This window comes from Kryptolebias marmoratus, linkage group LG1 (genome assembly GCF_001649575.2).
Source record: "Kryptolebias marmoratus isolate JLee-2015 linkage group LG1, ASM164957v2, whole genome shotgun sequence".
Taxonomy (NCBI): domain Eukaryota; kingdom Metazoa; phylum Chordata; class Actinopteri; order Cyprinodontiformes; family Rivulidae; genus Kryptolebias; species Kryptolebias marmoratus.
Genome location: NC_051430.1, coordinates 18050006 through 18076366, shown reverse-complemented (window position 1 = coordinate 18076366; position 26361 = coordinate 18050006). Strand labels below are relative to the sequence as shown.

At 40.8% G+C, this 26361-nt stretch overlaps 1 protein-coding gene across 4 annotated transcripts; it reads right to left on the bottom strand.

The window, feature by feature from the left end:
* Positions 1-19: 19 nt before the first annotated feature.
* On the bottom strand, positions 20-25941 carry acacb (acetyl-CoA carboxylase beta). 4 transcript variants are annotated; one of them, XM_017413794.3, is made up of 54 exons: positions 25812-25941; positions 23135-23704; positions 19115-19247; positions 18898-19036; positions 18656-18765; positions 18463-18544; positions 18276-18374; positions 18060-18169; positions 17861-17971; positions 17568-17777; positions 17314-17484; positions 17068-17229; positions 16820-16983; positions 16359-16509; positions 15863-15966; positions 15692-15773; positions 14968-15113; positions 14727-14877; positions 14489-14623; positions 14159-14305; positions 13878-14066; positions 13692-13792; positions 13227-13315; positions 12998-13122; positions 12794-12907; positions 12572-12685; positions 12401-12490; positions 12172-12290; positions 11706-11729; positions 9625-9765; positions 9442-9541; positions 9232-9339; positions 9097-9153; positions 8819-8860; positions 8494-8709; positions 8186-8341; positions 7718-7921; positions 7442-7597; positions 7239-7361; positions 6883-7152; positions 6686-6783; positions 6360-6480; positions 6161-6271; positions 5767-5910; positions 5554-5674; positions 5375-5471; positions 5176-5272; positions 4942-5077; positions 4112-4289; positions 3911-4023; positions 3655-3809; positions 2270-2440; positions 2019-2155; positions 1045-1177 (listed from the first exon to the last, which is right to left on the bottom strand). In XM_017413794.3, exons 2-54 carry the CDS (start codon positions 23683-23685, stop codon positions 1051-1053), a joined length of 7302 nt encoding a protein of 2433 aa, XP_017269283.1. In that variant the 5' UTR covers positions 23686-23704; positions 25812-25941; the 3' UTR covers positions 1045-1050. The 4 variants fall into 4 exon arrangements, with proteins under 4 accessions (XP_017269284.1, XP_037830875.1, XP_017269285.1 ...); XM_017413795.3 differs by lacking the exon at positions 11706-11729 and having other exon boundaries at positions 20-1177; XM_037974947.1 differs by lacking the exon at positions 25812-25941 and having other exon boundaries at positions 20-1177; positions 23135-23685.
* Between the last annotated feature and the right edge of the window lie 420 nt (positions 25942-26361).

Here is a 26361-nt window from a genome sequence, read left to right as displayed (position 1 = left end):
AAGCCTTTTTATATTTAAGTACGATCATGGTATGTTTATTAACAAACCTCCCCTGGTACAATACAAGAAGCAGGAGGAGTTCACTAACATTCACATGAAACGTCATGGCTGATGTTTGATCCAAGGCGGCGCAAATCAACACGTCGTTTGAAGGACCCCTGTGGCAAATGGTGTCCGCTCTTTACAAACCTGAGTTTTATGAACTGGTGCTTTACACAGAGAGAGATCAGTGCAAAAGGAAAACAAATGTCTGAAATGATCACATACAAACTCAGTCCATTATTTTCTACACATTCAGCAGATAAACAAAGAGTGGGAAATAAAAAGACAAACTCGTCAACATCAACACTGAAATGTCAAATACAACTGACTTCATGATACTGCTTAGTAGAAATCTCACTTATAAAGTTGCATTTCTGATACAAGTACTAGTGATTATTGCTATTTTTACAAAAATATTTCAGTTTCAACTGATTTTAAACATCTGTGGCACATTTTTATCTATATTTTTCTTAAGTGGTTGTTTGAAGATTTTTCAAAGAATAAAAAGAGTTTAAGCTTATTCTGCAGTTAATACATTCAAAGGCAAGCACATTTTTGTTCCATCTTTAACTAAAAAAAAAAAAATCATAACTAGCACCCAAGTATCAAGTATTTAATTTGTGAAGCTTGATAAACTCTGGTTTTATTAGACTCCACAGAGTTCGGCAAGAAAAGTTTAACACTGGTTCCTGATGCGTTTAAATGCAGCAAAGTAAAATGTGTGTTACGGTGAAATGCTGTGAACAGCTGAAATGATTTAATGCTCAACTTAAATGACACTTTCAAACTTGTGAAACACAACCCACTACTTTTGTGCGTTTATTTTTATTTTTTTACAAATAATTATTTGTACTACACTAATAACATCCACGGCTGTGTTCTTTTTAGCTTTAAGTCTTACACCTTTGACAACCAAAGTGAATTAGTGCTTCTCCTCTTTAACAGTCCCACAGACTACAATAGCGTATTTGTTGTCTTTAATAGTGTAACCTGATAGCGGGCCACAGTTTAACTGGTGCTGGCGCTGTCCATCGTGGCGAGCAGATGCGACAGCTTGGCCCTCTGGGAGGGAGAGATGTTCTGACTCAGGTGGATGATGCAATCCATGGCGATGTCAGGGTTAGCCTGCACCAAGCTGCACACAGAGAGGAGCACATCAGAGGTGGACAGAAAGGGTTTTAGAAAGTGAAGATTTAGCGTGACTCCAAATAAAGCAATAAAAAATAAAAAACAGATATTATACATTATACTAGATATTAACAGATATCGTAAAATGTAAAAACAGAAACGTTTTAGACTCCAATACTGAATGCAAACAGATATGTCAAAATAAGGTGATTTTAAATTAGTTTGATGTCTAAAATGTTTAAAAAGACTCGTTTCAAGTGCACAAACAAGTGCAAGAAATGAGAAAACCACATGAGGAATGTTAGAATAAAGTCCATAAAGTTAAAGATTAAAAAAGCACAACGTAGGTTTCTCTAAGAATATTACTAAAGATGCTGAAGCTCATGTTTGTGCGTGTTCAGAATCCATCAATAAAATGCTATAAGACTTGCAAAACAAGTGGACAGAGCTAATAAACTTCTCCACCACAAGCAACTTTTGCATAACAAAGCAACAGGACACTCGATTAAAAGGCAAATAGGAAAGAAATTTGTTTAAACGGATTATGTGTACATGTGAGTACAGCCGCAGACATTAAAACAAGAAAACAAGACCTAGTTGCAAAACATTAAACACAAAATATCAATGACTGTGCTGGTTCAGATCCTAATCAGTGATAAAATCGACTCTTTGCAGTTTATTTAGCATTATCCTTTTCAGCTGTAAAACTTCCATCTACGTATGACACGTGACTTCAAAATGACTCGAGCCATCAGTTATGTAGAAGGTTGTATAAATAAACATATATTTACATTTACAACTGAATGTAAGTTAATAACTGTGCACAAAGTGTACGTGTCTTCACATACCTGCGCATGTGCTTCAAAACATTTTCTCTTTTCAGGTACTTGATGTTCTCTCGGATGACTGAACGGGCGCCGTCCTCCGTGGACAAATGTTTCTCCAGCCACTCCACCACGGCTTGGTTGTTATCCCAGAGGTAAGCCTGTGATAGCAGGTCGACGTAATATTTAAAACAGACATCAGTCAAAAAGCGTTATTCAATTAAAAAAAAAAAAAAGTCAGTTCTTTGTGAATTAGCAGAGAAAGACTCACACACCTGAACTGTTCCCTCGGTTTCAACAAACCATCGCCGCAGCATGGACTGCATGTGTCCATCACTCAGATCCCTGTTGGCCTGCAGAATCTCACACTTCGCCACCTGCTCCAACAGGAGGCGACGCAGGCGCCAGTAGAAAAAGGTCCGGGCATTCTTCCAGTCCAAAATATCCTTTTGAAAAGATCGAATGAAGTGCAGCTTTTAAATGGCCCGTTCCAGCCCAAATGCTGATTTAGTAACACTTTATAATAAAGTACACAAATTAATTATTAACTAGTTACTCATTAACTTCCCTGTGACTTTTATTCTACAACAGAAACATTTAAAGAGTGGAGTGTGTCAGCATCAAGCTTAATAACAACAAGTCATTACTTACAGAGCCACAGTTAGAAATAAAGTCTGAGATAGTTTAGTAAATTGCACACATGGAGTCAGAATAACACTGGAGTCTGTGAACTGTAGGTGTTGTGCTTAGTTTTGTTTTCAGTGCTCAAAGGAAAAAGATGGAAATGCAGCACCAGAAGTGAGACGAGGGTTTTGGGATTAACTACAACATTCTGTTTTAGCTCATTCTATAACATTACCTGTCTGGCAGCTTCTTAGGTCTATAGCTTCATGAAGAAACAGTTTCCTTATTTTAAAGTATAAACTTTTAATAATATTTCAGATAAATACTAAAAAAAATAAAGGTAAATGTACATGAATAATGCAACGGATTATACTGCAATTAAAAAAGAAAAGTGTTTTCAACTAAATCACATCAAACTGCAAATTATTAATAAATTATTAATAAATTGGACATTTGAATCCTTTAAGGATTGTAGTTTTGCAGATTTGATGGATTGTTTAGAAGTTAGCAAAGCTGGAAATAAAAATTTGTCCAACTTTTCCGAGTTACTGAAGCAGAAGAACGACATTGCTTGCTCTCAAGCAGATTTATGTAAATCTGCTGCCACAGAATAATGAATTTTGAATCTGTGTGGTGAGTGTGGTGTTTTATAACATAAGTATAGGTCATGTTTGTTCGGTCTAATTTTGGCAGAAAAACTATTCTATAAGGTTTATGTTAAACAACATCTATTAAGAATATATTTAATAAACAACAGTCTCTTTGATCATTATTAATTAACAAAAATTTGGAGGTTATTAATATAAAATTCTGAATGGTCACCGTTTTGTAGACTAGGGTCAGTCAGCACAAGAAGTTAATTAGTTTTTTTTGACTAATTAGGTAATATTAACCACTATTAAGCACATGAATAAGTTAATGTCACTAACACTGGTTAATAACTAGCTAATGTTTAATTGGGGCATTCTAATATAAAGCGTCACCTTTTGTTGTTGTTGTTATTATTATTATTATTGTTGATGCAGAGCACACTCACAGTGATGACCCCTTTCTCCTGCATTCTGCCCGGAGTGTCATGGAGGTCCACGAACTGCACTGCCACCTGGTGGTAGATGGGTAACAGGAATTCTTCCCTGGCTTTGAGCTTCATCTCCAACTCTTTGCCTTCTTTCTGAGACAGCTCGGGAGAAGCTGACCAAAACATTAATGGATATTAGCATGGCAGTAGAAATAAAGAAGTATAATAAAATATAGAAACTTTGTAATTTGAGAAAAATAACATTTTGTTTTACCGAGCTGCTCAACCAGGCCGGCATAAACTGAATCCAGCCTTCTCATAGTCTTCAGAAGGTCCTTCCTCCTGAATTTAATCTCCACTGTGCCCTCGGCCTCCAGCACACCTCCTCTGGATAAAATAATAATAATATTGTCAGACATGAATTAGAAAAATGTACCTTCATTTAAACAAATATAAAGGAAACTGCATTGTGTACCTGCTCTCCCTGTCAGCATACAGCTCCATACACAGAGGGTTGATGGTGGGATCGATCACTACCCATGATCCTCCTCTGAGCTCAGCCTGTGGTGGGATGTACACCAACACTGGCTGATGGAAACCATGCAGGGCATCAACAATATAGGCCCCAAACTTCAGGACCTGATCATACATATCTAGGAAACACACACAAAAAATAAATCATATCAACTTTTACACTGAACAGTTTTTGCACAGTTAGACATGTCTTTTTGCTTTTTTGTTTTTCTGATAAACTGAAGAGGGCATGTCTCGTGGATGGGGCAAAGAAAGTAAAACTTAGAGTAAATTAGAAAATGTTTGTGTTACTAGAAAGAAGACTTCAAGACCAAAATGTTAAAAACCTCTGATCAGAATCAAAAATAGCAAGCCCATGAGGAAGCTTACAAAACACAGAAATGGGAAAGCAAGAAGTATTTTCTTCATCCTAAGAAGAAATCAAACACCTTCTCACAATAAAGATGATCATCTTTTCACCTTCGATGGCTTCATTTTACTTGCTGATGACCAGGCTAAAAAGCAGGAGGGTGTTCATAATAAACAAGAGCTAAAATCGGCTGCAGTGATAATCAGGAACAGAATCACAAGTAAAGATAAAAGTATAAAGCAGCTGTTTACTGAACCTGTTTATTCTGCTACAATTAAAAGGTTGGAAGTTTGATATTCTCAATTTTAGTTTAAAAACAATGTAGACCTAAGATTTTAAAAATGAAAAAAAAGGTTTGAGTGCTTGAAGTGTACACATTATATTAAGCATCACCTTTGCTTAACATAAGTTAAGTTTCATACCTTTCATTCCCCCAGAGAAGCCCCTCCAGTTGGCGAACACCATGAGAGGCAGGCGTTCACGGTTGAAGTCACAGATCGCCTGAGCTGTTTTAAAAGCAGAATCTGGAAACCACACCTGACCGGCCTGCTGCAAAACCTGACAAGAGCGCACAAAACCAGCTAAAGATGGTAAAGATGCTTCTTTAAATGAAATACGCAGCTCAATAAATGGTAACTATGTGTAGAGAGACTCACTTTAGATTCGGAGTCCAGATTTGCAGGATCTGCAGGGATTGTGAGCTCAACTGTTCGTGTTTCTACTGCAATGACACCGAGAGGAATTCCTCCTAACCTGAACCGTGCAGCGACAACAAAACAGCCGTGTTAGTGATCCATTTGTGTTTCGATTTGCTGTGCATTTAGTCCACACCTGAAGAGTTTTATTCCATTTTACCTTGCTCTTCCTACAACGACTGTCTGAGCCCAAGACTCCATGATCTCCATGAAAGAGCCATGGTCAAAGAATCCACTCTGCCAGGCACCTTTCATCACTAACAATTCAGGAGAAAAATTTGAATTATTTGGTTTGTTACTGAGATGATTTATTTACATAGTTTGGATTGTGTGACTCACTGGGGTGAGGTTTGCCAGCGAGCATCCAGCGGGGATCGTACGGGGCTCTTGTTGGAGTAAATTCAATCTCTCTGTCTACTGGATCTGTAGTGGCTATAATGGGAACAGGGGAGTGTTTGTTCTGCAGGGACATAAAGAAACCTCAGTAAATGAGCTGAAGGACTGATGAGGTTAATGAATATTCAGATTTGAATAACAAACATTCAGCAGAACCTTTGGCATGTAGGAGAGCCACTGCAGGATGGTGAAGACTCCCTCAAAATCATCGGGCACAAACGTATGGGAGACGCCGTTATTGTGCATGATCTGAACTCCTCCCAGCTGGTTGTTGGAGGTGTAGACGTCTCTGCCCAGAACCTGCACAGAAACCAGAACTTAAAAGATTGAGGTTATGACAGCATGCTACATCCTCAGGACTTAACCACTCCACTGAAAGCAGGTTCATTGTCACTTTTGTCTTACTATGTCAAAAGGAGGCACTCACATTTTTGTCTTTTATTTTTGCTTTTTCAGTTACATTACAATAAAGTCACCATTATTAATCATTAATAAGTTGCATTTAGGAAAACTTGGGAAAAAAAGGGGGGGATTAATAAAACCAACAGACCTTGTTAAGTGCACTTGCCCCAGTTAGGATAATGTGAGAGTTCTCCACCTGGATCACTCGCTGACCCAAACGAACCAGATAGGCTCCAATTCCGATGGCACGACACGTCACCTGGAAGAACATGAAGCAGCTCAGGTGGGAAGCTAAGAGCCTTTTCCTTGCTCCTACTGCCAACAAGAGTCAGATTGGGTTTCCTCACCATACTGATGGTAATAATCTCTTCGTAGGCCTGAGAGGATTCCCCTGCAATGGTGCCCGAACCTCGCAGGTTCTCAACACCGAGACCTTCATCTTTCCCAATAATGTCAGTGATGATGTATCTGTCACAGGTGAGAAAGATTAACAAAGGTCTCATCTTCATCATTTAACTCTGGTTTTTCTTCAAGTTGTGTTTCTAACAACATAGAAAGCTGAGAGAACTGCCTGCTGTGCAGGTTGTAAAAACACAGATTCAACAAATTCATGTCTCTAATACTACATGTATGCAGAAGGTCTAAATATTTTTTTAGTAAGAATGTATTGTACCTTGACTCTCCTCCTTCCTCTACGTGGCAACAGTGAACAGAGTTGGTGGAGCTGATACGAGTGTAGTCCTGTGGTGTCAGGTAAAGGTACTTAAAACCCTACAGGAAGAAACATAATAAATACATTTTAAAAGATAATACATTAATCTTTTTCCCCCATCTAAAAAAATATTAAGAGAAATGTGTTTCTGTAGCCACCTTGTAAGGATCAGAGGGGTCTATCCAGGCCACCTGGAACATGTGTTTGACCTCCTCGGCGAGCCCGATGCGAGCGCCACTGTTGGCTGCGATGTAGATGCGGGGGATACCTTCAGCCCGAGCCAACTCGGACGCCCTGAGGAACAGCTCATCTTCCTGAGGACCAAACGATCCGATCATGTGAGTGATGTCATTACAGATGACAATAATGTCTCTGCCCGCTGGATACTCTGGAGTCTTCATCTTCATCCTGAAGGCAACCATCCCCACCTGTTGAAGAAAACTCACCGTCAGTGTTTGTTTTTCCTAGTTAAGAATGCGGCTGGTAATGAAAACGCATCTGAAAGGCGCCTTACATCGTTGTCTGCAGGCTGGCGGTTCATCTGCACAAGTCGACCTTCTGGGTCCAGAACAAGCTCCGTGCACATCAACACATCTTTAGGACACTTGTCCCCTGGACCCCACAGCTTGAAAAGAGCCTAATAGAAGAGTTTCTGTCAGGTACGAAACGTGAGACAATAAAGACAGAAATAAGGGCAGTTCAGTGAGTTAGAAGTACCTGTCTGAACATCTCGGGGAAGTCATAAACGTATGTAGTTCCCAGAGTTTGAGCCTGGAAGCGTTTGGCCTGCAGCAGGTCTTTGGTCACATAGGGAGTGTTGATCAGCATGCCATGCAAAGGACCCTGCTTGTCTCCATATGACTGGAACATAATCTGAAACAGCAAATAGAAGGGTAGGATTTTAATAATGTCTAAACACTGGATAATCTGTGGGAATTTAACACATTATTCAAATTCCTATTTTAAAAATTCCACTCAGCTTCCTGTCCTGACCTGTCGAGAAGTCAGATCAGTGACCTCTTTATACAGACTGATGTCCAAATAATAGCCTGATTCATTAGTGAGAAACAGGCGGATGGGAATGGCATTGCCGGTCGGTGTGAGACGAATGTTGATCTTCAGTTCAGCCTGCAGGACCCGCAGCTTCCAAAGACGACTGCCGTAGCGCATCACCATGGAGCGGACCGATTCCTCTATCTGATGACACAAAGATCAGGACAATTCATAAGGAATTCAAATATATGAGAGGAAAAGAACCAATGAAACTCCTGCGAAACAATAAAAAAGCTGACTATTTGTGGGTATTATGCAGTAATATTGTATGGAAAAGGATAGATAGGAAAAATGAATATATGACATATACATAATTACAGATAAAATCTGCTACTACTGTTTCTGCAACTATTAGAAAAGGTCGTTTGTTGTGAAGAATAATTGTAGAGAAGATCGCTGCACACTGACTTTAGATGGGTCCATGATGACAGTGGGAACAAAGTTGAGGAAGATGTGGTTGCAGTCTGTGCGAACGCTGGTGTTACTGAAAGCCACCTCCAACTCATCCATGGCTTCCAACAGAAGACGCTCTCCTTCATTTTGAAGGTATTCGAAGGAAGCCTCCTGATTACAAAAAAGAGAAAGTGTCAAATAACTATGCCGTCTCCTGTAAGCGAGATTTAAACAAATAAAATCTTTAAAAGGCATACCTCCTAGTTACAAATGCTTTAGTTTTTTAAAATGAGCAATCTTTGCGTTGGACTTCTGCCTCTCACCTTTGTAATGAGATCAGAATGGCGGATAATTGCTCGGATGAAAAAGCGGTAGTCCGTAACTTCAGCCCCCTCCTGGACACGAGCGGCGCCCAAGTAGAGGTGCATCTTGTGGTTGGCACAGGGAACGGCGGCCAAGTCGAAGTTCCTCATTCTGTTGAGCTCCAGCTGAAACGCTAAAGCTGGCTCCAGATTTCTGTAAATTCGATCCTCTTGGAACTAAGAAGAAACCCGGAATGGGACGGGGGACGGGGGGGGGGGGGATCATCATCTCTTTAAACAGCCACGTCCTGAGTCTTTTACGACATTTAGATTATAAAAGACTTACCTGATCACGAGCTCTGAATGTGAAGAACTTGGGAAATTCTCTCTAAATAAAACAGCAAAGGAATAATCAGATGCTAAGGCTGTTTTTGATTATATAAAAAGCAGTTGGCTAGTTAGCAACAACTGAACTTCTGAAATAAAATGGAAACATTTTAAACCTTAAACAGAAAAGTTTAACAGAACATTGTTAGCTAATACACAGAGAGGAAGCTAAAAAGGAAAAAACAAGATTTAAAGTAAAGGTTCATTGTCAGAATGTCAAAAGGTCAAAATGTTCACCTTTTGCGCAATCAAAAATGTGATTCTCCTGATTCCATACTCAAAGAGGATGTCTTTCTGTAGATAAAGAAAATTAACATTGACATAAAAAAAACATTTAAGATAAAATGAAGCAGAACAGAAGCATCATCTGACCTTTGACTGAGCGAAGGCAGTGAAGGCTTTGACCAAGGCATCATCATCTTCGGTGTCTGCTGATTTTATCGACACGTTAATGATGTGGATGGGGTTCTCCCTGGCGTTCTGTAGAGAATGAAAGAGGAACTCGTGGCTTCAGAGTGCCTTCTATACAAAAAGCCTATTTAATGTAAAAAAATAAATAGATTTCCACCGGCGCAGCCCCACCTTCATGTTCTCCTCCTCATAGAAACTTGAGCAGGACTCTAAGAATGAAGTGCCCTCCAAAAGTGGTTCAGCAAAACTTGACAAAACCTCATCAAAATTCCTAAAAAATGAAGTAACCTTTTGCCTTGATCTGCATACAGTATATTCATGTTGTAGAAGCGATATTAACAAGACAAAAGTCACCTTTTGAAGTCCTCAAAACACTGAAAAGCCACCATCGCTCCCATGCGTTGGCAGGGTGGAGAAAAGGCGCCGTCCATCAACAGCTCACTGCCCTGCCGATTCACTTTAAACTGGCCTGATCCATTCATCGGCACAGGAAGCCTGGAGGGGAGACGGGATCACTGAATAATCTCCGAGAGACGACGACGTGCTTCAAACAAACGCGCAAACGTTTATTCACAGAGCAAGTAGAGCAAGTCTGCATATTCTTATCTGTTCAACAGAGAACAAACCAGTCATCCGTTATAAACTACGTACAGAAGAGAGCAGCAGTGTCACAAAGTCATTGTTGGTCTCAAGTCAAAACTCAAGGGTTCCACGTCAAGTCCAGAACAAGACTAACACACATTTACAGCTCACAGAACCCGACATCAAGGAATTTCATCATTAAAAAGTAGGACCTTAAATTTTCCGAAACAAAACAAAATAGAACAAAACTGCATGTCAATGGATTCTGTGTTTATCTTGATATCTTATTGCCCAATCTACTAAAAAACACAATAAAATGTCTTTAGTCTGAAGACTTCAGATGAGCAGTGATCTGATTTTGTAATTCTCTGCTCTGCATACATGTGCATGAGTCTAAAATGTTCTTCTTTGCATCACTTATTTTAAAGAAAAAAATTAAAATGAAAAACTCAACCTACTCAGATTAGCTATTTTTCTATTAAAAAGAAACAGGCAGAGAACTTTGAAAATATCAAACTTTGCTGTAATTTATAACCTAATTAAACCCATAATTCACAGGAGGGGTGTGTTTGAGAATTGCCTTTTTCTTGAACAATAAGTGAAAAAAAAAACCTCTTGAAAGTTCCTGTCTTATGAAAGAGGTCAGAGGTCAGAGAAACAGCCGGCCTGCTGCTTTCAATCATCATCTGTATAACTAAATGTAGCCTAAAATAAAAACATTAAATAGCTGCCATTTGTTAACAATTAACTAGGATGGTTTTCACTGTGCAGCAAATTATTTTAAATAGTTTCAAGATGCCTATTAAAAAAAGTTAAAATATAAAATATGTACCTTTAAAGATGTTTTTTTTCCTCATTTGTTCCTTCCTCCCTTGTGTCACAATTATCCACTATTTTAATACCTACATTTGTAAAATGCTCCACTTCTTTTTTTTTTGGCTATATTCACATGGTATTATAAAAAGGTACCCAGTTTTCTAAAAAAAAAAGTAAAACTTTATTCTAAAAATTATAGACAAACTCAAAAAACCTAAATATACTATTTTAATGAAAACAACAAAATTTGGAGGCTATAGAGTAATTTCTTGTAGCAAAATTATAACACACTTTCTCTTCAGTGTTTGCAATAATTTAACAGAAAATAAACATCATAATTGTGCTTATTTTTACATCCTGAATGTGATAAGATGGACTTCTTTCTTTTGTATTTGTGCAGCCTCATTCTCGTCTGATGTCTATATTCAGTCCATCCGCTGTCTAGATAAAAACATTTGTAGCTGCAGGAGAATATTGAGATCAAAAACATGAAACAAAAACTTTTTTAAATGTAGCCATAAGTCTCTGATGTTTAAGTCTTAGATTCCCAGATGAAGTCAAGCTCAAGTCCAAGTCAATCCTCAGCAGGTTGACAGCTGATTCATGTGTTCAATTGAGAGAAATTATGAATCTTTGGTTATCCAGAAATGATTGTATCGTGATCCGATTAAGATTTCCATCAAAATTTAATGCTGGAGAATTCAGGTTCCTCATTCAGTAGCAATTACTGAAATCTCAGGCTTGTTTGTCTTTTTTATATATTTAAGGAGCATAAAATGAAGTCCGAGCAATTATCCGCCATTCTGATCTCATTAGAAGTATAACTCTCAAAAAGCTCAGGAATGCTTTACACAGAAAGAAGCAACGACAGGACAACTAGTGAAGCGCAGCTTTATATTGCGAGTTAGAGAGGACTTGTTAGAGGAATCCTGCAGCAAATGCACGAGAGGAAAAAGCGAGACGGTGCATCCAGCATGCGTTGTTGAGAGACAGAGACGATGAGGCACTTAGGCTGGTTGGGAGGAGCTTTACTCTACCTGTTCAGAGTAGGGCTGCTCCCTCTGAAATAAGATGACGAAGGTCAATATTAGCAGTGGTTGATCAAACTGTACTTCTACCTTTGTGCATAATGATTAGATTCAAGCAACTTCCGTTGTGACAGTAAGAGTGAGAGGGAATATTAGCATTCCAAGTTAGCTGTAAGCAGTCACAGCAGCAGTGTAAAGACTGCTCTCCACCTCCACCATTAATACAACTGATCTACAGTTTATCTTCACTGATGCAGCAGATAAATGACAGAAAAAACATTCATATTACAGTTTTAAGGCCTGGATTTCTTTCAAACTGCTACAAAGTGAGGTGTTTTACAGTTAACTAGTTTTGCTTAACGAATCCTTTATAAATAAAAGATTTCAACATATTATATCTGATTTAAAATCTAACTATAAGCTCAGACAACAGGGTGTTATACATCTGTGGTTTTGCCTGAGGGAAACCCGTCACCTGTTTGGATGCGATGATGGCAACATGAACTGGAAGTCTACAGCACACGTCCCGTCCTGGAGCTGGTGATGCTGGATGCTGTTCAGCTCATAGGCGATGTATCCCCTGCGAACGTACACCTGGATGCACAGGTAAACACATGTAATAATTCAGACACAAGATCCAATCAGAGAGAGAGAGAGAGAGAGAGAGAGAGAGAGATCTGTTAGCTTGACTCCACTAAACATACCTCCAAGGCAGCCATGCATACGACTTGATTGGCGTGATAGAAGAAGTTCGGCAAAACATCGAAAATGGAGGTTTCAGACAGAATGAGTTTCTGCACCAAGAAAAATGTTGACAAGTTAATTGATGTTCAAGCTGCCAAAAGGAGCATAAAGTTTCTGCACATGAAACTAACCTTTAAGTTCTCTGGGCAAAACTGGTGGCCGTACATGTCGATGGCTGACAGGAAGATGGACTCCACCTGGTTGTGTCTCAGTTCATACGATGGCAAATGGGAGGCAATCAAGACCTATGAGATAATTGCTAAATATTAGAATTAGACAACATGTTTTTAGGGTGCAAAATGAAATGCAAAACAGAGACTGTATCTCGCATAAAGTTGTGCAGGTGATCTTACCTGTCTGGCTCTTAAAGCCACCTTTGAGTTTTCCATCTTGCTCAGCTGCGTGAGTTCATTCAGAATGGCCATGAGTTCATCTGCCAGGGTGGGATCCCGTCCACACAACTGGTCCTGCCCAGTCACAAACACACGCTGCATCAAAAGGTTTCTCTCAAGACTCAGCGAAAAACAATCAGTGCGTTTCTAGAGGTGGCTTCTTACAATGAGCATCGTAACCAGGACGTTCTTCTTGGACACCTGAGCGTGAGAGAAGATGTAGTTGAGCACAGGACTCATGTCGGGTTTGTGCTGCTCTCTCAGGTTGATCACACATTTATCATAGTGGGCTGTTTAGGAAAAAACAGAGTGCAAGCATTTCAGCTGAAGTTCAATTTCAGCACTCCAGAAAAAAGTGTTACATTTGGGATAGGTAGACAGGTATTAATGTTACCTTGCTGAAACTGCATCTCTACCTGCAGGTAGCGCTTCAGCAGATCAAGAACCACAGACTTCATGTAACCACGGATTCCACTGCGGTATCTGAGCAAAAGACAGTCAATCACATGTTAGTAAGCACAATACTACTATCATGCTAACATCTTTTGGGTGCAGAAATAGTAAAGCTTTGACGAGTACAGATGACTAAAACAGACAATGCTTTGTTTCTGTTTATTTGCATTAGTTATTTTTATTTTTCTGTCAGGGGAAATTAACTATTCATCAGCTCCTACTTTTTTTCTATGGCCAAAATGTTGAGCCTCTGACTGACATACAACAACATAAATATGAGTTAACTGGGCCATCTGCTCCATTTTCTAATCACTGTTTAGATTTAGAAGGATTTGCCAAAGCTCATAAAAAGCTTAAACATAATTAAGATAATAACTAGAGTCTGAAAAACACCCGAGACACTAACCTCTGCACCAACTGAACAATACTTTGAGTGTTCATGAAGAAAACCTCTCGATCAGCCTTCCTCTGCAATGTTGCGGCATGGCTGTCTAAAATGTTCGCAATCTGAAATCATGCAAGTAAAAAATAATAATTATATACGGACAGAACTTGTGCTTTCAACAGCACATTGTTGTTGCACAACATTTACCCTTTGACTGGGGAACTGGCACAGGACAGAGGTGATGTTGCTCGCGTACTGAGCCATGACTTTACGGATCTCCTTCTCCACACAGGGTGGAACGCGACTGGCCACGCTGGTCATGATCTCCTGGAGCTCCAGCAGAGGCAGCGAGGGGTCCCTCAGTGTCTTCATCAGAGTCACCACCCATTCTTTCAGCTACAGAGACGAACATGAAATCTATCAGATAATCAAACTCCAAGATGCTGAGTAATTCAAGAATCGTTAGTGGTAGAGAGGCTGATATGAACCTTGCTGCTAAAGTAGGGCTCTTCAAGGCAGTACCCATCCATCACTCTGGTCAGATTTTCAAGCACACTGTGAAACACCTGATGAAGCTTTTCTCCGACCATAGGCAGTGGTTGCTGGGGGGGCAGCGTAGCAGTGTTGAGTTCCACCTAAAACAGGAGCCAAAATATGAATGATCAGTATCATAAAAAACAAATATTTTTGTGGGAAAAATCAGTACAAATGCAGGTCAAAATTAGCCAACACGACACTTCTATGCTAAGATGCGAACACTGAAGTGTTTCTGGATGTTTTACAAATAAACCTGTTGTAACACTGTAGGAGGAACATACCTTGTGTATACTGCTGGGATCATCAAGGTCCATATGTGCCATGACACAACCAGGCTCCAGGACGGCCCCTGGCCTCTTCACAAAGTGAATGCAACCAGACTGATGAACAGTCAGAGTCATCACCATCTTCATCACCTGATCCCAAAGAACCATCAGATTACAGAAAACAATACATTCAGACACAAAAGGCACTATAAAATCCCCTATATTGTTTACTGTCAAAGAAAAGCTTTCAAACCTCTATCTCTGCATAGGGCTCTCCTGCTTTAATATGACTCCCATCCTCAACTATGAACTGCAGCAGCTTGCCAGCAGAGGGCGACCTTAGCACTGTGGGATCTCTCTCCTTCTCAAACACACAAGTCTTGTTGCCAACAGTAATGCGGTAGCTACAGGGATCAAATAAAACAGGAAACGTGTGAACCCAAAGTCAAACAGGCAAACTGACCTATCTGGATTTTGTGCAGACACAGCCTTGCCTGTCTACTTCCTCCTTCATGTAGGTGGTGTGGCTGCTGCCGTTGTAGCACAGCAGCAGGCCACCGTCACTCAGCCTGTGGACATCTATTTCAATGTTGGAGCCATTCATCACGATGACATAGGTTGTTGGGGATTGGCGAGCCACCTGAGGACAGCATCAGAGGAAGTTTGTTAAACAAAAAAAATAATAGAATATTTTAAAAAAATTAAAGAAAAAGCCTTTTCTGCTAAAATGCAGTGTGAATGCTGAATGACTTTGTTGAAATAGCTGAAAATGAGTTCGTAAAGCAGAACACTAGACTAAAAGCTAAAAGGAGATAAATGTTAGCTAAAAGCCAAAAGTAGCAATAGGCTAGTTATAAGCTAAATGAAGCAAAGGCTAGCTATAAGCTTAAAGTAGCAAAAATATAGCTAAAAGTAGCATAAGAGGATAAAATACAGCAAGTGTGCTGAAGCAGATTTTAAAAAAAGGAACAATGTTTTTGAAGGAATTGAAGAAATCTCAATATATTTATATGGGCAAAATGTTTGTAAATAAAGTTAAATTGTTTAAAAACTATAGAAAGGTGCAAAAACCAAAAGTCACAGCACCCATCTCCTGAATGAGCTGAACATTTTGATATATGGCTAAAAAAGAACAAAGTATGCAGAAGTATAAAAATAAAAACAACAAGATAACAACAGATGCTGTAACAACATAACGTTGTTAGATAGGTCAGATACCTTAAGACAGTATTTGACTCCTTCATATATCAGGTCCACGTTGACAGAGTTGAGTAGACTGTCTGCAGGCAGCACCTGGCCTCTACAGTTTCAGCAGATACAGGAAATAATATGAGCACACAGAAAGAAAGAGAGTGAAACTTGCTATAAGAGGAGGGAGTGTCTACTGGCCTTTCCAGGGAATGCAGGAAATCTGACATGCTCTTTCTGAAACTGGCATCTGCAACATGCAAAGCCCCGCAGACGATGCCCAACATGGTATCTGGTCTCTCTGCCTGCAGAAGGTAGATGGGAAATGATCCACAACTTATAGAACACCTTTTTAACCTCTCCAGGTTCTACTAAGTGCTTCACAGAGTTTCTCCTTAATCACAAACTCAAACCCACACAGTGCTTTTATTTATATATTTTTTCACACTATATGCAGCACTTTTTTATATATTCTCACTCATACACCTATAAGTACAGCGTCCTCCCCAGGGAAACTTTGGCACACTGTAGAGGATGGGAATCAAACCCCCAACCTTCCGATTGGAGGACGACCACCCTACCCACTGGGCCAAGCCGCCCCAAAAAGGACTAAGATTACTTTCAAAACCTACAAACTTCCAGCCCCTCAGCATCTGGCTGCAGAATGATTTACTGTATACTCTCTTCACTCTCTGACCTGCACTTTCTCTGCGATGAGGTGATCCAGCCAGCCGGTGTCAGTGTCATTGTTTCTGAAGCTTTCAGTCTCCAGAATCCTGATGAGGTACTCAACCGTCGTCCTGAAGTCCCCTCTGATGGACAGCTCCTTCATAGCCACCACCATGTTCCTGAAGAACATTGAAAATATGACACCCGATAAACATGTTTCATTACACAGTGTCATTTTAAGGATTTAACCCGAGATAAAAGTAATGCAACTACTTCTTGCTTAATAATTTTTACACTGTTGTTAAACAGTTGGCAGAACCTTGAATTTATCACTGCATAAATGTCCCAATACGTGTCGTAATACTTGCATTACAACAGATATTGTGTAATTGTGCCTTAACTTCAGTAAGAAAGAAAAAAAAAACACTGGAAAACCTAGATATCTAAAGATCAATCAGTAGAACATTATCAAAAAGAAAACAAGCTTACGAGATGGCTTCTTCACGATTTTCCCCCCATGAGAAACAGTGTCCAAACTGTGAATCTGCAAATTCATGGAGCCCACCGGTGGCCCCCACACTGAAATAACCCCAGACGTTTTTACTGCTGCGGAAGTTCAACTCCTGCACGGTGCCAGAGCTGGGCTTGAACCCCTGAGATGATTATTCAGAAGAGAAAAATTACAAGAGGAAACCAGACTGTTGTGTTTTTTGAGTGCTGATGAGCTTAAACTCTACCTCATCGGGGTTCTCACTGGTGATCCGAACAGCTATAACATGTCCTCTTGGACTGGGAATGCATTCTGGAGATTCAAAGTTAATGATGGTGTCACTCCACGGACTTTCCCCGTAAAGCAATCTTATGTCCTTAATTCTATAAAGGGGGATCCCCATTGCAATCTATTAAATGAAACACAGAGTTAAAACTTTAAGACACTCTGCAAGAAGGATCCATGTGCTTTCAAGTCCATAACAGAGGTTTACCTGAAGTTGGGCAGCTGGTAAGTTTACATCTCCGATCATCTCTGTACACGGATGTTCCACCTGCAGGCGAGGATTCAGCTCCAGGAAGTGAAAGCTTCCGTCTTCAGAGTAGAGGTACTCCACCGTGCCTGCACTCACATATCCCACCATTTTGGCCATTCTCACAGCATACTGAGGCGCAAAGAGAAGAGAGATGATACAACATCTGTCCAAACCAGAGAAAACGAGAAGCAGATGAATTAACGCAAACCGACCCGCTCCATTTGATCTAAAGTTGAGACGGACGCGACGGTGGCAGGAGCCTCCTCGATGATCTTCTGGTGCCGTCTCTGGATGGAGCAGTCTCGTCCAAACAAAGAGATGGCGTTTCCGTACTCGTCAGCCAGTATCTGCACCTCAAGGTGCCTGGCGTGCTGAGCCAGCTGCATGATGAAAATGGGTGATCCGGGGACCTCTGTCTGAACCTGCATTCAGAACGAATGGAAGAACTGAATGACAGTGCAACATGTGGTTAAGGTATTAGTTAGTACAGTGGAATAAAACAAACCTGTCTGAAGAAACTTGGAAAATCCTCAGAATTTTCAACCTTCCGGATGCCCTTTCCACCTCCTCCTTCAGAGGCCTTGATGACAACTGGATAACCAATTTTTTCAGCTCCCTGAAAACAAACAAAGCACATTAGAATATTTATCAAACTACACACAATTACTGAGAGCAGCTTAAACAAAAAAACATAATATGCTTACAGCTAGACCTTCGTCTACATCCCGAACACAGCCCTTTGCGTAGATCTCGGGAGGAACATTGACTACGTTGCCTTGTTTTTGGTCCTCTTCAGCCCACTCCACTCTCAGACCTGAACATGAGCGCATAATAAACACATGAATGAGTCTATAGCCTGCCTACATATGACAAAACATATAAAATCATCTAGCACAAAGTGTGGACAGGTAATGAATCACCTGATCCGCTCCATGGTAGTGTGGGAATGTCAGAACTCTGAGCAACAATGGAAGAAGCCACTTTGTCTCCTAGAGCCCACATGGCTTTACTGGATGGCCCTGAGAGAGACAACAGGTTGTAGCCAATAATGATACACAACCTATCAAATGTGCACAATGGATAAGGAAGTTTTCAAACTGTTTTTACCCAAGAATGATATCCCTGCTTTGTTCAGGAGTTCAGGCAGTTTGGGATTTTCAGATGCATGGCCCCAGCCAGCCCAAACAGCCTGTAAGAGACTTGGGATCATTACTGATTGCCATTAAATCCCACAAAGTAATGATTGAAAAGCTTAACTCACGAGCTATGAGCCAGACAGAACAGGAAGTGTAAAACGTACCTGCACTGGGATTCTTTTAGCAATGTCTACTATCAGCTCGACGTTGGCATAGTTGTTATTGTTGGTGCCACCGGGCACAGGCACATAGTGGTCAGCCATTTTAATATATTCTAAAGAGCAAAAACATGAACACAAATCGGGTTTCATAACTCAGCGTGTAGTGCTTTCTTCTTACTTTAACTCAGATGGGTTCTTGGCGACGAATGCTGAGTAAATACAGAAGTGATCAACTGCATAATGACCTGCATTAGCTTTCAAGTCTTCAGGGGTTACCATGACAACAAATCGGATGGTTCTCTCATTGCGAAACATTTCATAGGACCAGCGGCGGATAGAACGCATACATTTGACTGCAGCGATGCCATTATTAGCAATCAGGACCTGTCAGAGAAACAGAAACGACCTGATATAACCTCAGGAAAAAAAATAAATAACTCAGCTGCTGAATATTATTCCTACCTTCTCTATGATGCGGTTGCCACCAAATCGTGTGATGAACTCAGCAGGGGAGGCCACAGTGAAGTCTCTCTGCAGATCCATTTTTCTATAATCACGTCCTTTTTTCACCAGGTGAGGACCAGACATGCTGGGCCTGAAAAGGGAAAAATTACCGGGTGATCATTTCCGCCCCCACAATGCAGCAAAACACATTTCCTAAAGTTTATTCTGTTCTGTTACAAACGAGCAAAAATAAATAATCCTGCATATAATTTGACATGTCAGACCAATGGGCAGACCATGGGCAGAACAGAAACAGATCGCTGCGTTTTCCTGAAACCACAGAGCAAAACGGCCACATAAAAACAGACGCCACGACTACATGACAGCAGTGAAGAACGAACGACCTCAAAGTGAAAAGTCAGATTCTTTCTGCAACACGCAGAGACAACGTGTGGCGCAACCTCTTTATTTCTGATCCAACTTTTCAGATGGCACTTCAGCGCTACTCTGGATATTCTTAACAAACAGTCAGCGACAGAAACGGAGCCAACAAGTAACTGTTTTATCCCAGACTTTCGCAGTCCTGGAGGCAATGAGAGGCAAAAACATTCAAATAATCACACCTTCACGCAGGTTGTACTTTCACTCTGGTTTCTAGCTGTTCCATACAACACACGGTGCTGAATTAAGACTAGTTTTTGACAAAACCGGCTGCTTGAGCCAAATTTGGTCATCAACGCAAATAACTCTCTTCATAAATAAGGCATTTACTGCCCCCGTAAAGGAAGGAAATCTCCACGAAGGACAAAAAAGCTTATCATTTTTACAGGTAATTCTTAGAAAGCACTGAAAACCTTCTTACATAAACAAATAAATTTAAAATAAAAAAAAAAATGTAAAAGTTATTATATTCAACAGGACCAGGCCTGTAGGTGAAGGTCAAACTACAACCATATTACCAAGTTGTATATTATTTAATTGCTGTATTGCTCACTGCTGCAAATGTTTTAAACCCAAATCCATATGAACATCAAATCAGCACCTTTCATACATTAAATCACACAAAGTGCTTTACAGCAGATACAAAACTAGCAGAAAAGAGCCACAAACAGACCATTTAAAGCAGCAATAAGTGTAAAAGGAGTAAGCATGTAAGGAATGAATAAAATCCCATATACCACAGGTACGACTAACACTGACTAGGACCAAAACAAGCAAAAACAACGATCATATTTCTTGCATCTTTACTACAAGAAAACTTTATGTACCTACCACCGCTGTGCTCAGGCTGGTGTGTCTTCGTTATCTGGTTGAATGTCATAAACTGTGTCCCATGTTAGAAAAGAAAAGCAGCCTGGCTGCATGACCCCTGATCGTGGAGCACATATCAGAGCTGATGTGAACTTTACCTCCTGTACTGTAGCAGCTCAGAGGAAACAACAGGCTGCCATAAAACCTGCAGAGTCCACGAAGACAAAACAGGCTTTTATTCACAACACGCTGCTTATTATCAGGCTACTCCCGTGCTCCGTAGAAACTCAGAGTTTTAAAGTTATCTGCAGTGTTTTACACGTTTCCTCTACAGTTTGTTTGATTATTATTTCCTGAAAAGTGACCGCGAAGTAAGCCGTCCCGTTAGCGAACATGTCTGCAGAAGTTCAGCCGCTGTTTCCAGCTTCTGACAGCCAGTGTTTCCGCAGCTTTTCTATTCAAACTTGCCCTTTTTTCTGTTTTGTTTTGCTTCATTTAAAGTTTGTTTACAAAGCAAACGCTGCAGACAGCGTCTGAAAGCGTCGGGTTACAAAGACGAGGCGGAGCGCCTCTTCCTGTCGAGGACTTACCTCTGAAGATACGGGAACAAGTTATTTCGCTCCATTTTACGGCCTGTTTATTTTATTTTATTTTATTTTTTTTATTGCGCTGAACTCGTTGGCAGATGTGATAAGACCATAATAACAAAGAGCTCCGTACACGGAGCTGCTGCTTCCTCCTCCTCCCTCCTCTTCCTTCCTCCCTCCCTCCTCTTCCTCCTCCTACATGTGCTGCAAAACATCTACAGACCCCCTGATTGTTGCTCTCAGCTCTTCTGCTTTGTTGCATTTCAGGATTATTGTTTGTCTTTATCACCCAGAAGTCCCGGAGAAAAGCCTGAAGCTGCAGCAGGAGCCTGTTGTTGTTGTTGTTGTTGTTGTGGGCCATGAGAGATCAGGGGCTTTAAGTTATGTAACAAACCTTCTAAACTTAGCTCAAAGAAGTACAGACACTCGAGCTTGGTTGATCGTTTCTCTGTTGTAACAATGCTTCTTGATAATAGATCTCATACCGTTGGAAAGCCTGTTTATTTACCCTTAAATTGAGCCACATTTGTTGAGCAGCAGCATGAAAAACTCTCCAAATCTTCTCTGCCAGAGCCAAACAGCTTATTTGGTGTTGTTTTTAGGACTAGCTGACTGAGGTCTGAAGAACCAAGACATATTGGCAATTTAACGGTTTATTCTTTTAAACAAATACACGCCTCTGTAGCGTGTGGAAGAACCATATACAGCCACAACAGCCTGGCACCTCCTCCTATCCTCCATCCCATTCTTCACTCAGCATTTGTCTCAAGGCTGCCGGCGTGGTTGTGTTGTTCATTCTGAGACAAACAACAGGCCCAAGCTACGGTGGCCCTGAGGTGCAAACCACATCAACAAATCACGAAACACAACTACAAATTAAAACCACAATAACATCTTCAGAATCACAACAACAAATAAAACCAACAACATTAACCATTCAGGGAGCAGAAGACGGGGCCTACAGGTCTGTGAACGGCGCGGCAGCTACATTTCCTTGTTGCAGTTTTCTGCATCGTTATCACATTCAGCATGAACATGCCGTTCTTCTGTCTGCGCTGATGGATTCACTTCAGAAACGCCACTGAACGCAGCATCGCTAAAATCCCCGACATTCGCTCCAGAACTGCCGCAGAGCTTCTTCTCGTGATTCAGCTCATCTCTGGGCTAAAACAGCGTCAGCTAAATCTAGACCGAAGCAATAAATGTGTGGATTTGTTCGGTTTATTTATAAAGTAAAACGGAAAGGCGTTAACGGGAACACAAGTCGGGCTGAAAACGTCATAACGTCCAGAACTAATGGTGTCTTTTTAACTGCAACATGCTAAAACATAATAAAATATAATAGTTTAATATTAAAAAAAGATTTCAAGAGGATTCCTTTCTCACACCTAAGGAGTTACAACAAACAGCAAACATTTATTTTAAAGAAATATTAATAAAATTACAAAGTGTTTAAATGTTCTATATGGACATTTTAGAGATTATTACTGCATTATTTTATTCTAATTCACTAAATCTCATGGCCAGCTAATCTGTTTAGGGATTATTTTATACACTGACATGTGGGATTGTATTCGTATAAAATGTTTCAAGACCTTTAGATATAATGATCCACATGTATGATACTTATGACCCCATTTAAGTTTTATTTTAAACACTTAATGTTGACATTTGTGCAGACAGAAACAGCATACCTTCTACTCCTTCAGGATGATTCATCTCTACCTGAACACAGAGCTATCTGCACTAAACAACTCCTCTGGTCCTCCATCGTACAAAAAGTACCTTCCACCCGTGCATAAAAAAACCCAACTCTTGTTGAGGACTGTTTTGCTGTGTTGTGACCTGAGACAAACCAGAGATCGTTTTCAAAGCCACTGGCTGAAGCTCTTGTTCCAATAATAGAGCTGAGATGTTTGGCAGACCACATTAACCCAGCCCGATGTAGTCAGGTGATAACACACACACAGTGTGTAGAGAAGCAGAACCGCCTCTCTATATGAGCCACAAGTTTCAGAACAGAGAAACCGTCAAACCTACAAACCAATCCTGTTATAATATTTGCTCAAACTGTTACAGGAAGTTAGTGAGCAGCTTTTGTTCTTTATTTGTACCAACATGAAGCCACATGAAGAAAACAGGCCTGACCTCGGGCCGCTAAATGCCAGAAGGTGGACATGAGACAGAAACAGAGTCTTACTTGATGACTGAAGAGCTGGGCGGCGTCGCCTCAGAGGAGTCCGGCTCAGACTTCAGAGCGGTGACGGGTGGCTCAGCTGCACCGCTCGGAGGCTTTGTTCCCACCGTTTCCTCGTCTGACGAGTTGTCCTCTGATGCTCCGAGAATAAACTTCAGGCGCTCCCTGGCTTCAGGTCCGGAGTCGTGCATCGGCGTGGTGGTTCCGAGGGGTTTCTGGGTGGCGTGCGGCAGTGACGGCTGAACTCGGTTTACCTTAGAGGAGGCCTGCGGAGGATCCCACTCCTCCGGTTTGACGGCAAAACCTGCAGACTCACCGTTGGCCAGCAGATTGTTGTTCTCATTGCGATATGATTTTACAGCAGCTGCCGACGGGGAATGTCTGTCTGCGTGAGGACCGGCCTTTGAAGGGGATATGTCCTCCTCAGCCGCTTGGGAGCCACAGCCAGACAGAGATTCCTCTTCTTCCACAGGCATTGCTGCTGACTTGGTGTTAATTTTCCACAGGAGCAGGAAGATCCACAGGATTATTCCCAATGCTGCAAAGAGGAGCATCTGCAGACATCTTCTGAGGCTGGAAGAAGAACAAGACTAACATAACTGTTTGTGCGAGAGGTGACAGGAACATTTTCTCACTAAATAAATTAAAAAAAAAGATATTCTGCATAACTTTTACATCCATGCGCTCATGTTCATTTGATCTGCAAGGTGACTAAAAGACAACTTGAAGAATCTGCAAGTATCACAGCTTGTCTGCGCTCTCTGCAGCAACCGAAACACTCAGAGGGTCTCGTTCTTTTTGTGAAACACATCAAGTGCTGTGAAACTCTTCAGCCTCCTCTTCATCAGTCAAACATGTCCATCTGTGCTGTCCACAGCGCATTCACAAAACTCTAAGAGGAGAGCTGTTCTCCTGAATGAAACACTTAAAACATCTAATTTTGTGGTAAGGAGGCAGGGCTTTTTTCAAAGACTTTTCCTTTTAGGTCATATTTCTGTAAATGTTGCCATACGGCGTCACTACGTCACTCCACAGTCATCTAATTCGTCCTGAAGGACGTCAGAAATAAAACCACTGTTTCCTTTAATGATCATCGCACTAATAAGGGGAAAAAAATGCCTTTACAATCTTCTCATGGCCATCAAGACAAAATAATATAAAAGCTTAATAAAAAAAGTGATTCATAATTTTTAAAGACCCCTGTTTCAGGGACACCTAAAAGATTCGGTGGTTTGGATTTCGAATGCAAAGGTATTGGCCTTCTACCAGCCTAAGTAAAACAATGAAATACATTAAATCTGATTATTTACTTAGATTACCGAGCGAAGGAAACGACTGCTAGTTAGTCAACCCGATTCAAGATGGCCACCGCAGCTAATCCACCTGCACAAACACAAAAAGGGCAATAACTCAGCCAGTTTTACAGATAGATATAAAATCTATCTGTGGTAGTAGCTGAGAGTCACCCCCAACACACACTCTGAGCGCTGACAGATCGTGTGAGTTTATTTCAAGCAGTTTGTTTTAAACAGGTCAGACTTTAATGTCAAAATCCAAACTATATAATCTTCTTCATAATGTAATAACAACATGGATAGATAACAGTATTAGAGGCTATAGTTGTGAGGTGTGACGTGTCCCTGTCCTTGTCCATCGAACTGAGAAAACGTGAATTGAGGCAACATTTGTGTCTGTTTGCTTCTCTAATCTGAAGAGATTCCCGTCCAGAGCGATCAGAGGTCAGACAGCGGGCATTCTGGGTACCAGGACATACAAAGAAACAGATCAGCCTCTCATATCAGCACATATCAGCACTTTTGTTTTTGTTTTTCTCAACGTCACCCGTCTCCTAATGCCAGCGGGACGTGGCAGGACATATTTCCCTGCCTGGGTCCAGTAAACAGGCTGCTTGAACCAGCTGACATCAGAGCCCAGGGTGGCTGCTCCATGTGGGCGAAAGGTCAACACATGAGGGAGAGGAGGCGAGAAAGAGGGGGGAACAACAACAGCCTTTACAAACATATGGATCCAACCAGATACAAGCACACACATTCAACCTCTATTAATATCCAAACCACATGAAAGGAAAAGGATTTCCTGTTTAAATTGCTAACTAAAGATTTGTTTGAAGGAAGCATGCATGAAGGAATCCAGTCAGGAGGCATCACTTTCTATAAAAAGCGAACCTAAATGGATTTGTTTTAAACACATGAGGGTGGCAGTAAGTGTTCAAATCAAGCAATTAATCTGTCCGGTGTTTGACACAGCTGTTTACAGTCTGTGATTTAGCAGAATAAGAGAGGATAAACAATCACTCTGGCTCCATGCTGACCTCAGCCGACAGCTACAATAATAACAAAAGGCTACCAGCTGCAAAGCGACGATGTTTACAGAACCACAAACTCGTCCTTAAGAGGCTCAGCCTGAAACTGAGAGGAGTGTCGTTTCAAAACACGACCAGCTGCTTGCTTTCGCGCGAGACTGACACATATTTTCACGCCTTCACGCACAGCTCTAAGATACTGTTTTGAACAGAAATGCGTTCCTCCCCGCCTTATTGGTGAAATAAAACGCGCAGAAACAAACAAACAAGCAAACAAAAAATAATAACGGCTTTGGGTCATTTCCGAGCATGGTGTGGCAGAAAAAAACGTGCCTAAAATAAAAAACAAACACCTACCACCCGTCCAAACAGTGACATCCTGCCACCGACAGCGGCGCCTCCTTCTACCGAGCGTGTGTGTGTACACACATCAGGGAGGAGGATCTGAAGCTCCTCCCACAAACAACTCAAAGAGCGCATGTGTACAAGATGTTTCACCCTGTAGTTTTGTAGCTTTCGCTTCCTCCGCTCTTCTGTGACTCAACCCTCGACATAAATAAAGAAAAAGAAGTTGTTTAAAAACGTTATACGTCGATGGCCTGAACGCAAGTTTCCAAAAGTTACCAAACAAAATGTCATCAGCTCAAAGTTTCTTATTTTACCTTGTACTGTACTGTTAAAACATAATTTACTTCAGCACTTCAGTCATTTTGTGCAAATTATAACATTAAAATGTGCATCATATCGCATTTTGTAATGATGAAATATCTTACATTTATTTGATCTTAAAGGGTTATGTATGAAAACCCCTTTCTCCCACTTTTATTTTTAAAATCACAATTACGAGATCATATCTCAAAATTCTAACAGCTTATCTCATAATTGCGACTTAAAATGCTATCATAAT